The 19,834-nt window shown below is 35.8% G+C and overlaps 1 protein-coding gene across 1 annotated transcript in view; it reads right to left on the bottom strand.

The window, feature by feature from the left end:
• The window catches only part of NLGN1 (neuroligin 1), a 679,425-nt gene that overhangs the window by 647,471 nt on the left and 12,120 nt on the right, over positions 1-19,834 (bottom strand). The window contains exons 2-3 of the mRNA XM_034999117.1: positions 13,369-14,187; positions 12,866-12,925 (exon numbers count right to left, since the gene is read on the bottom strand). Of these exons, the coding sequence (XP_034855008.1) occupies positions 12,866-12,925; positions 13,369-13,861 (553 nt within the window). The 5' untranslated portion in view covers positions 13,862-14,187. The remainder of the gene's footprint in view (positions 1-12,865; positions 12,926-13,368; positions 14,188-19,834) is intronic.

Below are 19,834 nucleotides of genomic sequence, written 5' to 3'. Positions count from 1 at the left end.
TCTGCCTGGCCTGTAAATTATTGTGCAAAGGGACATATCAATTCCTCCTGATGAAAGCTTAGAGCTACAAACTAGGCCCTGACCTGCTCACTGCCTGAAAAGATGATGAGCTGAGGAAGATGGTGAATGGGAACTTAGCAGGAATGCAAAGTTATCACCAGCTATAGGCATTCCTCTTTCCAGAGATCCCCTTCACAGGGACATATCTATTCTTGAGAGGCCCAGGAATCCAGATCAGAAGGAGCATATATGTTCTTAATTATTCTACCCAGGCCTCCCTCTTCCTTTCCTGGGAACAGCTCTATTTACAAATGCTTCTGATCTACTTAGCAGAGTTACATTCGTCCTCATGTCATACCTGCTCTGCATTCATTATCCTTCTATCCCCTCTCTTCCTCCTTCCACTTCCACTTTGAGGAAGTTGGAGAAAAGATTCTAGAAGAGGAGCCCTGAAGTTTTTTGGAGAAACAGAATAGGAACTCTTTTGTGAGAGAAAGAAAAGAGAGGGAAAGTGCTTTTGTATCATTCTCCTAAGACTAAGAGACAACATGCCATTTCCTTTTTTGGCCTAAATGCTCCAAAAGTCTTTGTCTTAAAGAAAAGAGATCAAAGGAAGAATGAACACATCTTTCTTTTTAGTCCTGAAATGAGGAGCAGAAAATTAAGACTGTTGATTTTATGATTTTCCAGATCATAATTATGGCTACAATGACCCCAACTCCTTTTATTAAGATTTCTTTTTGCCATTGTTTAAAACTAATTTTTGCAACATTTTACATGCTTTAATGAAAATTAAGGGCTATAATTAAATCGCTCTAATGCTATCATTACATAGATACCAAATGAACAGAATTATAGCAAACAAAGGAATAGGTCTTAAATTAAAAATTATTTTAAAAAGAACTTTGTTCAGTTGCCTAAATATGACAAATGAAACAGTATTGAAAATCAATGCTACCACAATGTTAAATTGATGGAATCTTAATTTTTACTAAAACCATATTTGCATGTAAGCAACCATCTGGATAAAATATTTAAAATTCAGGGAAAGTTAAAATATCTGAATCTTTTTTTTTTAAAGATTTTATTTATTTATTTGAGAGAGAGAGAGAGAGAGCACATGACGGGGGGGAGGGTCAGAGGGAGAAGCAGACTCCCCGCCGAGCAGGGAGCCCGATGTGGGACTTGATCCCGGGACTCCAGGACCATGACCTGAGCCGAAGGCAGTCGCTTAACCAACTGAGCCACCCAGGCGCCCAAAATATCTGAATCTTTTTGTCACAGAGTCAAACACTTGCATATTCAAAAGTATCTAAACTAAAGCATTGCACCCTATCTTGATAGAAAAATAATTAAAAAACAAATTAAGGAAACTTCTCAGGAAAGCAGAAAGAATTTATATCTGTTGGAGGACCTGACTATCACATTTGAGTTCTGATTTGAAAAGGAGTCCCCCAGCACTCTTAACTAGCAGCCACGTGACCTTGAGTAAGTTATTTAACTTCAATATGCAATAGTTTTTCAATCTATAAAATGAGTATAATGATAACACCATTTTGAAATCTTTCTGGGGATTCAGTTTAAAAAAAAATTGCAAGTGTGCTTAGTGTTCCTCAAGAATTCATGTCCAACTAGAACCTCAGAATTTGACTTTATAGGATAAATTGTGTTACCCCAAAATTCATATGTTGATGTTACCCCAAAATTCATATGTTGAAGTTCCAACCCTGAGTACCTCAGAATGTGATCTTATTTAAAAATAAAGTCTTTACAGATGTATTTAGTTAAGATGAGGTCATTAGGGTGGACCCTACCCCATCTGATTGGTGTCCTTATAAAAAGGAGAAATTTGACAACACAATAGCCAAAAAACACAAATAATCCAACTTAAAAATGATCAGAGAATCTGAATAAGTATTTTTCCAAAGAAGAGATACAGATGGCTAACAAGTACATGGAAAGATGTTCAACATCACTAATCATCAGGGAAATGCAAATCAAAACCACAATGAGATATCACATCACACCTGTCAGAATGGTTAGTATCAAAAAGACAAGAAATGACAAGTATTATTGGGAATGTAGAGAAAAGAGAGCCATCATGCACTGTTGGTGGGAATATAAATGGCACAGCCACTATGGAAAACAGTAAGAGGGTTCCTTAAAAATTAAAAATTGAACTACCACACAATCCACTAATTCCTGTTTCTATCTATCTGAAGAAAATGAAAATTGGGAAAAGGTTTATGCACCCTTATGTTCATTTCAGTATTATTTACAACAGCCAAGATATGGAAACAACTCAAGTGTCCACTGATGGATAAACAAAGAAGATGTGATACACACACACACGCACACACACACACACACAGGAATACTATTCAGCCATAAAGAAGAATGAAATCTTGTCATTTGTGACAAATGGATGAATCCTAAGGGCGTTATGCTAAGTGAAATAAGTCCAAAAAAGAAAGACAAATACTGTATGATCTTAATAATATATGGAATTTAACAAACAAAAAAGAAGCTTATAGATATAGAGAACAGATTGGTGGTTGCCAGAGGTCAGGATGAGGGGTGGGCAAAATGGGTGAAGGAGGTCAGAAGGTATAAACTTCCAGTTATAAAATAAGTCATGAGGATGTAATAGCTGGTGACTATAGTTAATAATACTGTATTTCTATGTGTATGTATATATATATATTAAACCGAATATACACATATTCTGTATACTTGAAAGTTGCTAAGAGTAAATGTTAGAAGTTCTCATCACAAGAAAAAAAATGTGTTACTGTGTATGGTGATGATGTTAATTAGACTTGGTATGGTGATCAATTCATAATACATATAAATATGTTGTGCCTTTGAAACTAATATAGTGTTACATGTCAATTATACCTCAATTTAAAAAATTTAAAAGGGGGTAATTTGAACACAGACATACATACAGGGAGAATGTCATGCACAGAGACACAGAGAGAAGGCAGCCATCTGTAAGCCTGAGGAGGGAGACCTAGACCAGATTCTTCCTCACAGCCCTCAAGAAGGAATCAACCCTGTCCACACCTTGATCTCAGACTTCCAGCCTACAGAACTGTAGACAAAAATTTTCTGTTGTTTAAGTCATGCAGTTTGTGATACTTTGTTATTGCAACCCTAGCAAAGTAATACAATGACCTTATTTAGAAATAGGGGCATCAGGGAAATCCAAATCAAAACCTCAATGAGATACCACCTCACACCAGTCAGAATGGCTAAAATTAACAAGTCAGGAGATGACAGATGTTGGCGGGGATGCAGAGAAAGGGGAACCCTCCTACACTGTTGGTGGGAATGCAAGCTGGTGTAGCCACTCTGGAAAACAGTATGGAGGTTCCTCAAAAAGTTGAAAATAGAGCTACCATACAATCCAGCAATTGCACTACTGGGTATTTACCCCAAAGATACAAATGTAGGGATCCAAAGGGGTACGTGCACCCCGATGTTTATAGCAGCAGTGTCCACAACAGCCAAACTGTGGAAAGAGCCAACATGTCCATCGACAGATGAATGGATAAAGAAGATGTGGTATATATATATACAATGGAATATTATGCAGCCATCAAAAGGAATGAGATCTTGCCATTTGCAATGACGTGGATGGAACTGGAGGGTATTATGCTGAGCGAAATAAGTCAAACAGAGAAAGACATGTATCATATGACCTCACTGATATGAGGAATCAGGAAACAAATTTCCTTAATCTCAGGAAACAAATTTCCTTAATCTCAGGAAACAAACTGAGCGTTGCTGGAGTGGAGGGTGGGGTGGGAGGGATGGGGTGACTGGGTGATAGACACTGGGGAGGGTATGTGCTCTGGTAAGTGCTGTGAATTGTGCAAGACTGTTGAATCTTAGATCTGTACCTCTGAAACAAATAATGCAATATATGTTAAGAAAAAAAAAAAAAGAAGATAGCAGGAGGGGAAGAACGAAGGGGGGGAAATCGGAGGGGGAGATGAACCATGAGAGACGATGGACTCTGAAAAACAAACTGAGGGTTCTAGAGGGGAGGGGGATGGGAGGATGGGTTAGCCTGGTGATGGGTATTAAAGAGGGCACATTCTGCATGGAGCACTGTGTGTTATGCACAAACAATGAATCATGGAACACTACATCTAAAACTAATGATGTAATGTATGGTGATTAACATAACAATAAAAAAATTTTTAAAAATTAAAAAAATAAAAAGATGTAATGAAAATTTGAAAAAAAAAAAGAAATAGGGGCTTTGAAAATGTAATTAAGATAAGGTCATACTGGATTGAAATGGGGTAAATGCTCTCATTGGTGTCCTATAAGAAAGCCATGTGAAAACACAGAGACATGGGGAGACAAACAGGGAAGAAAGTCATGTGATAACAGAGGTAGAATCGGAGTGATGCATCTACAAGCCAAGGAATGCCCAGGACTTTTGGCAACCACCACAGCTCAGAGAGAGGCCAGGAGATTTTCCTTCAAAAGGTCCAGAAATCATCCACTCTGTCAACTCCTTGATTCTGGACTTCTCAACTCCAGAACTGTGAGAGAATAAATCTCTGTTATTTTAAGCCACACAGTTTGTGCAATTTGTTACAGCAGCCCTAGGAAACTAATACAAGAAATGTTACATAAAGTACTCTGTCCTCTACTAAATTGCCATGAGAAAATTTATGATTAGAAATTATGCTTCCACATCTAGTCCAGAATTTAAGATTATCAAATCTAGAATGAGTTTATATGATTGTTACTAGCAAATTTATATACTGGTGTGATTTTTGAAATTGGTAATTTCCTAGACTATTTTAGCATGTGGGGAGGAAAAAGAAGAGCATTCATAGGAGAAATATTAAAATCCAAAAGATTATCAATAAAATCTGTAATGCTAAGTAATATAGAAGTAATTTAAAGCAACAATTACATCATAATTATTAAGCTAGTAGCATGTCCTATAAGTGAAAACAGTACATAAAGAAAGTGTATTATTTATTATACACTGAAGAGGAGAAATAAAAGCAGTTTTCTACAAAGGATTTATTTTGTGGCATAACTCTTTTTGCTGGTAACATAAGTCTTAAATGTTTTCAACTTCAACCCTAGTTTCTATAAGAAAAAAAAGTATTTATTCTCTGGAGAAATTGAGTTGGACAACTATAATGGTCTTTTAATCATCTGCTTCAGAGGACTCTCTCTGCCTGTCAGTAAACAATGGAACTATTGATGCTATTCTTTTAAAACTTTACAACCCTTTAGATCTACTTCATTTCAGAGTTCCAACTTAAACTGTTTAGCTTTTAGAAGACTTAACCACATCTGTCCAAAGCTACTAATTCAAATATGGAGCCAAACCTCTGGTGCAATCTGGTTTCCCATTCATCTTCAAACCCCCAAATGAATCAGATGTGGTAATCATTCCAGTATGTAGTGATTTTTTTCTACTAGCAAATTCCCACAAATTTCATTTTCTATTTAATCTGAGATCCCACATAAACAGGATTGCTATTGTTGCTGTTGTACTGTTTTGTTTTATTCCCTGTTCAAAAGTAGTCACCTCAAAGGAAATATAATTGGTCACCAACAAATTATATATCTTTGGACAAGATATTTAACCTCTTTGGTCTTCCATGTCTGCATTTGTAATATGGTAATAAAAATCTCATAAGATTGTTATATTAAATTAATAAGGCTAAATTCTAGAACAAATTATTTAAAGTTGTTTTTTTTTTTTTTTACATAATCTCTACACCCAACATGGGGCTTGAACTTACAACCCTGAGATCAAGAGTCACATGCTCTACTGACTGAGCCAGCAAGGCACCCTATTCTAGAATAAATTAAGAGTTACCAATGTTAATTCTATCTCCATTCCCCTTAATATTACACATCAAACAAAATAAAAACAATCAGATGAAAACAGAAACTCACTACCACTTCTACTCATGGATTCCTACTCATGTACTCTTCTTCGCGTTAATGTTAAATTATCTATTTATGCTCTTCTTTTTTTATAAAACAGAGAGAGAGTGAGAGATATCACAGAGGGAGAGCGAGAAGCAGATTTGTTGCTGAGCAGGGAGCCCGATGTGGGGCTCGATCCCAGGACCCTGAGATCATGACCTGAGCTGAAGGCAGTTGCTTAACTGACTGAGCCACCCAGGCGCCCCTATTTTTGCTCTTTTTAATCCAAAACCTCCAACTATGTACTAGATCTCATCTTGCCATAAGAATGTTATTCTAGCATTCTACCATCTTCTATATTTTCCTGTGTTCCCCCTTTGTACTATACAAACATATCTTTATTTCTTTCATCTTAACCTACAACAACAAAGCAACCTCTGTTTTCCTTATGTTCCTATTTTTTCCTGATCCTTCTTATAGCAAGACTCCTTAAAATAGTTATTTGTGCTCAGAGACTCCAAATCTCCCATTTTCTCTTAGACCCACTCCAGTGGTCAGACCCCCATACCCCACAAAAGTTCAGAGTTGATCACCATGTCATCACTGTTTTGATGCATTTTCTTTACTTAGCTTCTAGGACAACAACAACAAAAAATCTTGGTTTACCTCCCATCTCATATGTAACCTTTTTTCAGTCTCCATTGTTTTCCTTCTCTTCTTCCAGCGCTCTTAATGTTGGAATGTTTCATGGATTAGTCTTTGGTGTCTTCTTCTTTTCTCTATTTTCATTCAATTACTTTTATTCTCACTTACCCTCATGACTTTACCTTAAGTCTTTACTTTTACCTCAAATATTTACCTTCTATATCACAATGATTCCTAAATTTATTCTTCCTATAACTCTCTCCTGAACTTCAAACTAGTTCCTTGATGTCTGCACTTGAATGTCTATAAGTTACCTCAAATTTAACATGGTTATGCATCATCTTTCCACTGTGCCTCCCCCTAAACCAATCTACATTCCTTCTTTTTCATCATAATTGATGGCAAATCTATTAATGTAAGTACTCAGATCAAAAATCTAGGAATATTCTCTGACTTATTTTCTTTCACAGCCCATAACAATTTAATGAAAAAATGTGACCTTCAAATTACATTGAGACTCTACCACTTCCATTGCTATTACCCTGGACGGAGGCTGGACCAGGCTGATTTGTAGTCTGGACTAAAACAGCCTTTTACCTTCTCTCCTGGTTTCCCCATACTCTTTTGCAATCGACTCTCAATACTTGAGCCAGAATGACTTTTTCCCCCCTTTGCTGAACTTTTCATCCCAATGACTTATTCATTCTATAACTGGAAGCCTGTACCTCCCATTCCCCTTCACTCATTTTTGCCCATACACCCATCCCTCTCCCTGCTGGCAACCATCAGTTTGTCGTCTGTATTTATGGGTCTGTTTCTGCTTTGTTTGTTTGTTTCTTTATTGTTTAGATTCCATACATAAATAAAATCATATAGTACATATCTTTCTCTATTTGACCTATTTCACTAATACCCTCTAGATCCATTCATGTTGCCCTAGATGGCAAGATCTCATTATTTCTTATGGCTGAGTAATATTCCATTATATATATATATATATCTTCTTTATCCATCTTCTTTATCCATTCATCTATCTATGGACACAGGTTGCTTCCATATCTTAGCTATTGTAAATAATGCCACAATAAACATAGGGGTTATATATCTTTTTGAATTATTGTTTTTGTTTTCTTTGGGTAAATACCCAGTAGTAGAATTACTGGATTGTATAGTAGTTTTGTTTTAAATTTCTTTTGAGGAAACTCCATACTGTTTTCCACAGTGGCTATGCCAATTTGTATCCCCACCAACAGTTCACAAAGGGTACTTTTTCTCTACATCCTTGCCAATACTTGTCTTTTCTTGTCTTTTTTATACTAGCCACTCTGACAGGTATAAGGTGATACCCCATTGTGGTTTTGATTTGCATTTCCCTGATGATCAGTGATGTTGAGCATTTTCCACATGTCTATTGGCCACCTGTATCTCTTCTTCATAAAAATGTCTATTCAGGTCCTCTGCCATTTTTAAATTATATTATTTGGGGTGAGGTTTTTTGGGTTTTTTTTTTTTGGTGTTGAATTGCATAAGTTCTTTATGTATTTTGAATATTAACTCCTATCAGATATATCATTTGCAAATATCTTTTCCCATTCAGTAGGTTACCTTTTCATTTTGTTCATGGTTGCCTTTGCTGTTGGCATGACTTCTTTAATAAAAAGTCAGATCATTCTGAATTTCATTACCTCTCTCCCTTTACCTTTTCCATCTATACTATAATGCTAATTGTCCCTTAACTACACAACACAGACTCTCACCTTAATGTCTTTGTACTAGCTCTTTACTCTGCTCTTTCCCCAGATATCCACTTCATCTTCTTCAGGTATGTGTTGGAATGAGGACTATGCTAAGTATCTTATTTAAAATTACCTTCATCCTTCACATCAGCACTCTTGATTTGCCATACTCTGTTGATTTCTTATCTTCTTATATTTTTTAACTTTAGCTGTTGATTGTGTTTATTGTCTACAATTTGTCTCCACACACTAGATGTAAGCTCCAGGATGTCAAGGACTTTTTGTTTTCTTTTCACTGTTGTATCTCTGGGTTCTAGAGCAGTAATCTCATCAGCACAGAGTAAAGACTCAGTAAATATTTGTTAGATGAATAAATTAGTTAAAAATATGTAAGCGAGAAGGACAAGCATTCTGGAATATGATCTCCTTTTAAACACATTAATAGTGAAAAGAGTATTGTTACACATAATTAATTAGGGAAAAATCAGTATTTATGTTCAACAAACAACCAAATAGACCCTAAATTTGTGGAAAAGGCTTTTGAATGAATTCTATATTATCTCAGATAATGACTACTAAACAGAGAATGTAAAAGTAAAATACTTACGAAAATCAGGGAATAAAATACTCAAGGAGTAAAAAATTATGCAAGAGCCATCTATTAAGATTCCAATTTTCTGTACATTAAAAATTGGGGTAAATGAGAAAAGTGGGTTAACAATTTCTCACCACCGAAGAAATGAAAATCGATTCTGTATTCCTCTCAGAAGAGCTTTGCAAATAATAGTCAAAGTGCTGGAGAAATACAAAGTTACACAACTCTAGGGTATCCATGAGCCAATCAATTTGTTTGTGGATTCTCTGGGTCCCTTGTTCCTCCTTCTCATGTTTACTGCCTAATATTTGACCACTCTTCTGTTTGTTGGCAACTCTCACAAGACAGTAAACTAGAGAAACAAAATGAAACATAAGCAAATTAAAGCTATTCCTGATAGTAGCCAAGAGAAATATGTTGGGATCTTGGTCTAGACAATAAGAAAATTATGCACAGGATTTAAGAATATTCACTAAAATAGGTACTAGCATGTTTTCTGGAAATCAGTTACTATCATGGACTTAATCCAATTCAATTAAAGTGAGCATTAAATTAATCTAAAATAGAGTCAACCGGTAGAATAAAAAGAATTCATAATATATTTGAAAGGAAAAAAAAAGAAAGGGAGATCAAGAAGGTAGAGAGATATGAGCCTCTGCTATAGAAATCTCTGGAAGAGGTAATTTAACATAATGGAAATGCATCTAATATTAGCAAGAACTAGGGCCAAACCTAACCACCACTTACTAGCAATAGAAATTGGGTCAGAACACTTAACCTCAGAACCTACTTCCTTATTTTTAAAATAAAGATAGTAATATCTTTTCTACATCCAAATTCCAGTTTCTGTTGCATGTTATCTGCCTATTTGGCCCAGTGTTGACAGTCATCCCATTTTAAGCACTCATCTTTCAATTTTGCAAGAATAAAACCCTGAAGAAATATCTAGAGAGTAATTAACGTATGGCTAAAACTATCATGGGAAATATAAAAAGATAGATTGAAAAGTGCAACTGGGACTTGCTTTAAATGAGAGGAAGCCTATTGATAAAATTTTTTTTTTCTTCAACTGCACAGGAAAATATTATAAAAGCTCTATTTAAAAACTATAGCCTGGGTGGTGCAGTCGGTTAAGCGTCAGACTCTTGGTTTAGGCTCAGGTTGTGATCTGAGGGTTGTGATCTCAGGGTCATGAGTCAAGCTCCACCTAGGGCTCCATTTTGGGCTCCTTGACAGGCTCCGCACTGGGCGTGGAGTATGTTTGAGATTCTCTCTCTCCCTCTCCCTCTGCTCCTCCCACTCATGTTCTCTCTCTCTTTCTCAAATAAATAAATAAATATTTAAGAAAAAACTATAGCAAGGCATCTTTTGAGGAAGTAAAAGATTTTCTTCCTGTTATATAAAGTGGAGAAAATGCTTTGTTCTTTTTAAACTTACTTAAGTGCAGTAAGTTCTATGGGAAGAAAGATCTTTGTTTCATTCATTACTGACTCCCTTGAAGAGTACATGATTAAGGCAGTTAAGAAATAGTTTTGGATTAATACAGTATGCACAGATTATAGTGTACTTGGCACAGGGATGGGGATCCATCTGCCTTAGAAGGTGACCTTACATAATTAAAAAAACAGATAAATAATAACAAACGAAAATATCTTTAACACCTATAAAATGCAACACACCTATTCCTATAGTTCCTGAACCATCATTTATAAACTTCTAGAATTCTGTTGGAGAATTTATGATCCATATGCCATATATATTGGTATATGCCTATAAAATGCAACACACCTATTCCTATAGTTCCTGAACCATCATTTATAAACTTCTAGAATTCTGTTGGAGAATTTATGATCCATATGCAATATATATTGGTATATGTGTAGATATGAAGTGACTAATATTTTCTTGAACCAGAATAATATGATTTCTTGAAATGACCAAAAGAGACTCTCCATGATAAAGAAGGAAAAAAAGTTAAAAGTTTGGAAAAAAAAATTCTACTCCTCTGCTTAACGTCAAGCTCTAAACTTTAGTTTTGTTTAGTTTAAAAAAGGTTATTATATAGAAAACTACATTTAAAATCTTTGTTATTTAGACTTTGGGGTAACATACAAACAGCTAATAATTGAACAAAACTTATTTAACAATAGTAGGATATATTAAATACCAACACAAAATAATTTTTTAAACTGCTTAACATAAAAACACAATAGATTTGGACTATAAGCCACACAGACTGAAGTAAGTAACTACAGATTTTATCCTCAGGCTAATGAGAAATTAGTTCAAAGTTTGCCAAAGTAAATTGCTTACACACACCTTTGCCTTAACACAGGCTTACACACCTCTTTGCCAACTCTCTCATGCAGCCGATGGAACCAATAATCCAAAGAACAAAAAAAATAATTTTCTAATGAATCTATTCCCCCCTGAAGTTGCATGAGAAGAAAGGTCACTTTCTCACTTACTAGCTTACCTTTTCAGTATCCTTATCATTTTCTTGATTGTACATATTTTCATGTATTATGCTCTATTTATACATTCTTCAATAGCATCTTTATTTATGACTTTGTGAATCAACATCTTTGTGATAGGAGGTGAAAGTCACTTAGCTAATTACACATGCTTGATAAGCTGCATAATAATAACCACTGCAGTATTGTACATTAGTTGAAGGCATGTAAATTACTGCAGTTATTCTCATTTGGGGAAAAACAAGAGACTTTGTTTTAGTTGTTTAAAACACTTTGTGCTCTCTATATCCACCTTCTCAAGTATACTGTGCTTTTAACCCAAATCGTGGCATCAATAATACAATAAAGGTCAAATCCCATTCTACTAGTATGACCAAAGAAATAAAAACAAAAACAAAACAAAACAAAACTCAATTTAATGCAAATACTCTGATCGGCAGTTGAGAATTTTATTATATGAAGCTCTTCCATATAATGCAATCCTTGTAAAACAGAACAGTTTAGACACTCCCTGCCCCACAAGGATGTTGTAATGGAATCTGACTTGGTCCAGCCAGCATAGAAGTGCATAGAGAGATAGAATGTATAGCACTAGAATATTAATATAACTTCTGTATGAAGATTGGAAATTCTGCAAAGCTATGAATAAGGTCAAAATAACACTTAGATGATTTACTGCCCTAGAAAATCATACTCTCCTATGAGTGATTTACTGGATGTTATATAAAAATGGAGTGTGGACAAGCTACATTCAGATGCAAGCTTGCAGCTGTCAGTGTCTACATTTACTCAATCTGGCTAGAGGATGATTTGAAGGTTGATTTAATTGTAGCTTCTGAATCATGTTTTTCCCTATGTTTTAAATTGTTTAACATAAATACAAAAATGTTAAAGTAATTTTAAGACTGTAAATATTTAGTATAAAAATCTGCAAAATCTCATTCTTTTCTGGAAGAGTAACAGAAAATATAGACTATCTGGGGAAAAAAATACCATTACTTAATAATGATAATTGCCCAACAGTTATGGCAATTTTATCCTGATAGGAGAAAGTTCATGGGCATTCAGAAGTAGCTAAGAATAAACAAGCAAAAAACTAGGTTTGTGACTGAACTGATCAGTTTTAAGAAGAACAGAAATCTGTATCTGGAGGACAGGGTTCAGAGAAAAAGTCAACCAGTTGGCAAGGCAGCATCATTTGGGTTCCTTGCAGGCAATGTCATAGCCTAAGTATCTTTTCCTCTAAACACAAACTCAGAGCAGAGATTCAATTCCTATCGATGCTACCAGAGCCAGAACACAAGGCACCACCAATGAGCTTTGTCAATATTATCTACTCAGCTCTCCTTGATCATCTTTCTATTCCTTGGCATGCTTCATTAAATTCCAGATATCACCTAACCATTTACTTCCCAGCACCAACAAATCGTCCTTAGGGAGAATATCTTCTTCCTCTGCAAGCTTTTTCCCCCATTTTTTATTTCCACTTTTATACATACCTCCTTTTCTACATATTTTCTTGCCGGGTTTCCTGGCACATTCCTTGGATATTCTTTTTACTGAAAAATGAATAAAAGACTAGAAAATAACATGGCGCTCCATCACAGACCGCCGGAACATGCAACACCACTATCTAACTTAATATGCTCCTGCATTTACTGAGTGCGAAAGATCCCCAATTCGTTGAGCCTGCACATGCAATGGAGACATGTTGATGCATCTTCTCAGAAGTCATTCTGTAGGAAATGGAAATTAGGAACCCATTTCTACCTAAATATACGTGCTGTGGAGGAAAGGAAATAAGTAGGCACAGGAAAAAAATAAGAACAGATACACTAACACACATAAACAAAAAGAGCGGCATGCAAGCATGTAAAATATGTCTACATGCCAACAGGAAAAGCCATGCATGCTACCAGTACACATGAATTAATATTGTTAGAACTTAGAATAGAAAAAAATATATAAATTTATCTCCCTGCTTTTCCTGCAGTAAACTCACCATCCTCAGTTGGAACGTATATGTTTAAATATAGGCAATCTTCACTCTGGTCTTGTACGTATGATGAAACCACATCCAAGTTATTAGTAAACCACACAGGAAGCATGACTTCTGGCAATCTGCCATCAATGATATTCTGGGGACACACGGGAGCAAACTGAGTCGCATTCCTGATATCTGACCACGGAGATGGTGGTTCTGGAGGCTGAAAACGATGTTCCCCTGTGGGTGGGGCTGCATATGGAACTCCAAGAAATTGAATAACAGGCCCCAAAATTTCATTATTGAGTTCTTTCTTAATCCCCCTTATCTTGCCGAAGTTGGTAGTCACCAGTGGGTCTGCATCATCCAATTTTTGTGAAAGCACATGGGCAGCCTGAAGTAAACATCCCAACACGCAGAGAGTCAATGAGGCACCCAATCCCCTGTGTACCAAGCATGCCATTACTGCTCTCCAAACATAATTTGGCCACATGCATCTGGGCAGTGCCATGGTCCCACATTAGTTGTGTAGTTGTCTGGTTACAGTGAGGCAAAGGTATTTGTATCCGCTTGAGAAAGAAAGTATAATGGTAGAATACACCTCCACCTCCAACTTCTTCAAGGTGAGCTTGTCAAGAAAAGCTCAGAAAGCTCTTTATGCAGCCAGTATCTCCCATTGATTTCACATGGATTGAAGTAGCATCTTCAATCATCACTATTTATCAAACCATATCCTATCGACCATTCTGTTTTCCACAGTAGCAACATGACAAGAGTGGCCATTAACTGTAGAGTTCTCTCTTATAAATCAAATCCAGTTAGCGGCAGATCTGCATCCTAAAGAAAATGAAAATAAATCATTAGAACGAACAAGCTAAAATAGAGCGATAACTAGATGTTTTACAAGCTACAGAAATACATAAACAGTGGCTAGAGTCAGGTAAGTTAAATACTACCATAGGAAAATTATGGCTTGATGTGAGATGACAGGTGAAATAACTGATTGTTAGATTATTGAGAAACTTGCCTGCTGACTTTATACATGTTTAAGTGGAAGCAGGCCTTGTCAAAATACATGGTTTCAGGAGCATTTCACAGTATACCATTTTTTAAAATACTGAAGGTTATATGTGAAATTGCCCCTTTATTGATAGTCTTCAATCACATCAAGGAACCACAGAATTAATTAGCACACATAATAAAAATTAGAATTACATAGCAGAAAACCTTTTGAAAATCATTGGTAGGGAATTAGTGGAATATAAACAAACAGTAAGAGTGGAAATATATATGTATATATGTATATATACATATATATTTATATTTTTAAAAAACAAACCAACAAAAAGGTAGTCCCCAATCCTATGCTATATAGAAGAAAAAAAGCTAATGGTAGAACAAGAAAACTAATCCTTATTCAACTGTGATCATTTAAGTGCAACTGCCTTGTATGAGTTCAAACTTCCTGCTGTTTCTCAAAAGTTTGTATCAAGTCATCGGGTATAGGTCCCTCACCTTCAATTAAGATTCAAGACTTTAAAATATAAAATGGCTTTAGACAAAATTTGAAAAAGAAACAGAAAGTGGCATCATTTTTTGCAGACTAAAGTTTTTTTTTTCACCATCCAGCTATAACATTTTAGAAATCAGTAAATTTGCAACATGAAAATTAATTTCTGCATCAAAGACAACATATTTTAAGTTACAAATTTCGTTTTCACTACCTGCTAGAGATCAAAGGAACAATAAAAAATAAAGTGCAGTAGTTTTACAAAATAATCATACCTAATCACAGCATCTTGCATATTAACACTTCTAGAATATATAACACTGTTTACCCAGTTCAACTTAAAACGCATCAGGATAAAATGTAACATTCAGTGCAATGCAATTCAGGTGTAATCTTACTTGAACTCCAAGATAGCGTACAACCCGGCAAATTCATCTTTTCTTGTTCAAGCAACCTTTTAAAGTGCTTACTTTGAAAATAATAGTGTTGATTTGTATTACAGACGGTCCTATCCTGTCATAGTAGGAGAAGATTCCTGAAGAAGTACTGGTCTGGTAGTGGGACTGCCCTGGTTTTGTGTTATTGAAAAGGAGATTGTATAAACTATATAGGGCAGCTGGAGATTTGGTTCAGGCCTGGTGTTCCCTTAGCTATGAACAAGCCATCACAGGAGGCAATAAGGAGATAAATGTCTTCCTTCAAGAATACTTCCCTCTCGGTTAATTCATAAACCTTTGTTGTGAAAGCTCATTAACATAAAAAAGACAGGCTTAGACCCATCCCATTCCTGTCCTGGAACTCCAGCAAGTATTGAATATTTAGCTACACAAACCCATTTCTGTTAAGAGTAGACTATGCTTATTCTTGGGCAGAATCGCGGTTGGCCACAGCATGACTGAGTCTTTCCCAGTTGCGTTTTGGAGTTAAAAAGCACCATGTTGACACCCCAAATAGAGAACCTGTGGTGGCACTTTAAAAGTCTGCATCACCATTTTTCATGCAACCCAATTTCCACATACAGTGATTTCCAAAGTTTCCCTCTTTATATACTTGGTATCTTATTAATAATAAAAAATACTTGTTTCATTGTTAACAAAATAATGCTCATTTTTGTACTCACAAATCCTTAACCATGTTAGAAGAAAGGGGCTCCTGTTTCCCACCGATGTGATACTTTGAAACAAGTTGTGAAGGATTAGAATTCTGCATGCCAGGGTGAATTTTCAAATTCTAATAACGTTTCACTTCTGAGTTTACAAAAACATCCCACTTTACAGGGGCTTATCTATATGGAGAATTATAGTATTGACCTCAAAGATTTCTCAGAAGTTTTTGTTATAAAAATAACAATTGTCCAAGTCTAATGTAAAAATATGGCTTGCTTAAATTAATGAAATTTTAAAATTATATGTAAATAAGTCTTCATATATATATATATATGTCTAAATATAAAGTCTCTCAAATTTGTTGGCAGGCTTTTTTTTCCTATTTATTGGTGCTTTCTTACTGTATGCCAACCCTTAGCTTTTATGCATTTACATCTCATTTACAATAACCCTATAACTGGGTTCAACAGTTATCCCCTTTTTTATTCAGAGGAACTGAGACTTAAAGAGGTTAAACACCCAGCCCAAGGTCTCTCAGCCAATCAATAGCAGATCCAGGAGCCCACTGGCATCTGATTTAAAAGCTGTCCTCTTGATCACTGCACCTGATAACAGTCTCTCACTTCACAATTAACACTTTTTAAAAAATTGAACCTAGTGCACTTAAAATTGAACTGTAAAAGTGTTTTATGTTTCTTCAGAAGAATAGGTCTAAGTAAATACTCTGACAATTTCATAGAAACAGAAATTTAAATGGATTACCCTGTTCTTACTGGAAGTTTAGATTTTATTTTGTTACTTTTTTTATTTTACATCAAATACAGTGATTGGTTGTTCATTGTGTTTACACAAGATTATACTAAAATAATAATAGGTAACAAAAAATTCCAACTTCATAATAGCCTAAATGTCCATTAATAGATATTGATAAATGAATTATGATATATTCACAAATTAGAATTCTATACATCAGTGGAAATAAAGGACCCAGACCTAAATATGTCAACTTAGATAAATCTCAAAAGTTTTCAACAAAGCAAGTTGCAGATCAGAGACAGTAAGATGTTATTTAGATAAAGCATAAAATATGCAAAATGAAGCTATATATTATTCACAGATCTCATAAATATGTAGTAACAGAATATTTGTCATCCCTGGGTAAGGAGGACAGTGTATGAAATTACTCTGTTAATTAGTTAATTTATTAATTAATTAATTGGTAGTTAATTGGCACTGAATGATAACCTGTGGTGAGGCCTTAAAAGACCACAATTAATTAACTACAGCAAGTTTTATAAATCTAAGATTTGACAGTGGTGTTTTGTGTTTTTTTTAGATTTTATTTATTTGAGAGAGAAAGACAGAATGAGATAGTGAGAGAGAGAGAGCACAAGTGAGGAGGAGAGGGAGAAGCAGGCTCCCCACAGAGCAGGGAGCCTGATGCGGGGCTCGGTCCCAGGAACCTGAGATCATGACCTGAGCCGAAGGCAGACGCTTAAAGACTGAACCACCCAGGTGCCCCAAAGAATTTTTTTTTCTTTTTTTTAAGATTATTTATTTATTTGACAGAGAGAGACACAGCGAGAGCAGGAACACAAGCAGGGGGAGTGGGAGAGGGAGAAGCAGGCTTCCCGCTGAGCAGGGAGCCCGATGCGGGGCTCGATCCCAGGACCCTGGGACCATGACCTGAGCGGAAGGCAGACGCTTAACGACTGAGCCATCCAGGCGCCCCTGAATTAGGTTTCTTTAGGATTAATACATTATTCTGAATGTTCTGAGGAACTTTTTTTTTTTTTAAGATTTTATTTATTTATTTGATAGAGAGACAGAGAGGAAACACAAGCAGCGGGAGTGGGAGAGGAAGAGCAGGCTTCCGCGGAGCAGGGAGCCTGATGTGGGGCTTGATCCCAGGACCCTGGGATCATGACCTGAGCCGAAGGCAGACGCTTAACTGACTGAGCCACCCAGGCGCCCTAAGATTTGACAGTGTTAGGTGACACACACACACACACCTACACCTTTGTTATGCAATTCTCTGTATTTTTCCATGTGTTTGAAATATTTTATAATAAATACATTAAAATAACACGATCAGAAAGCCTTATTCAGCAGGCCAAACAAGTAGATGAGCCTATCAAATCATACAGGACTAGCTCCATCAGACATTGCAGTTAGTACAGATGCTAGTTCAAAAAAATTTCTCCCTTTGGGTTGAAGCATGTGTGGTCCCACTGAGAAAAACAAAATACAAAATAAATAATATTTTAAAAGGCATATAGATAGTAGTATATTATTTCACTTGCATTAATTCATCATAATAGCTGGAACTAGTTTGTTCCTGAGTAACCCAGATCAAAGAGATGATGCTGGAGAGAGTAGAGAGAACTTTCTAGAACATTAGATAATCATAGTAGGTGGCACATTCATCCAATCTTCTAGTCACTCAACAAACATTTATTGGGTATCTACAATATATAAGCTATTGTGCTAAATATCATGAGAGTACAATTGAGAGTTTTTGCTCCTAAGTAGTTACAATATTTTAAAGGAGTAAGTCATATTAAGAAAAAAATGTCTCTAATGCAGGTTGGAATGTGGTATGTGTTCAACAAATATATGATGGATGGGGAGGTGGGAACCAACAAAAAGTTTCTGACTTATAACTTTACATAGTCAATGAATGTCTTTTAAAAAAATATTACCTATTTATTTTCTACCTTGCTTTGTTTTTGTTTTATTGTTGAACCCAGCTCTCCCCCACCCACCCCCAGCTACTGAATTTCTTATTCAAGGGCAAGGATTTTGTGTTTGTTTTTTTTTTTTAATGATACTTCATACCCATCATAAAATCTATTTGACAATCCTTATATAGTGCAGGCAAACCTCAGCTGATACGGGCTTATCACCAGCCCGGTGTGGAGCTTGCCCAGTGCTATACAATTCATTGTTGTTATTTACCGTAGTTACATTCTATAAAGTCACTGCAAACACCAAATTAAGGAACATGGATCCATTGCTCCTAGAGAAATAGCTATAAATTATTCACACAATTATAAATTATAATCTCAATTACAAAATAGTTATAAATTATTCACATAGTTGTAAATTATAATCTTAAACCCTAAAAACAATTCATCCTAGTAGACTCTATTTTCTTTATTTTATAAAAGAGAAAACAAGGTTCAAAAGTATTAAGTGACTCGTCTGAGGCCACCGCCCTAACAGATGCCAGAGTAGGGATTCAAAGCCCCTCCAACTGGTCCAGTGCTGGAGCTTCTTGCACCACACAGCACTCCCTCTACCATTTCTGTCCTCTGTTCATCTCTACATGAGAGCCGAAACAAGGAGGTGGAATATCTCCCTGTATGGCCTCAGCTGGAAACATGCTCGTAGGGCATCCCAAAGTTTTCGCCATTCTGCCCATATCTGTGAATGACTGCAAAAGCACTATGAGTACTGACTTCGGGGTTACAAACAAATTTTAGTGAATCGACAAATTTGAAAATACAGATCTAGGAATAATGAAGATTGGCAGTATTAACTAACAGTAAATAATATTTTATACCTATGGATCTATGAGTCATTTTGAGGTCACAATATATCAGCCTGCCACCAGCATTTAGTAATAATCATTGGTTAAGAACTGGATTTGCTAATAATAATTTAATAATTATTGCATTTAATAATAACTGGTTTCAGTGGAGTGCAGTCTTCTCAATGGCCAAGGCCACCCATATAACTGGAATGTGCTTATGTGACCAGCTCACTGTAAGAGAATCTGACCACCAGCAGATTTTGGGATTCCTATACCAAGATGTTTCACATGCATACCAGAGGTGGTTCAAGACTTGGAGACAAGGAGTATCCT

The sequence above is a fragment of the Mirounga leonina genome, unplaced genomic scaffold (genome assembly GCF_011800145.1).
Source record: "Mirounga leonina isolate KUSES-001 unplaced genomic scaffold, KU_Mleo_1.0 Mir_115, whole genome shotgun sequence".
NCBI classification, from domain to species: domain Eukaryota; kingdom Metazoa; phylum Chordata; class Mammalia; order Carnivora; family Phocidae; genus Mirounga; species Mirounga leonina.
This window is presented reverse-complemented; position numbering and strand designations above follow the sequence as displayed.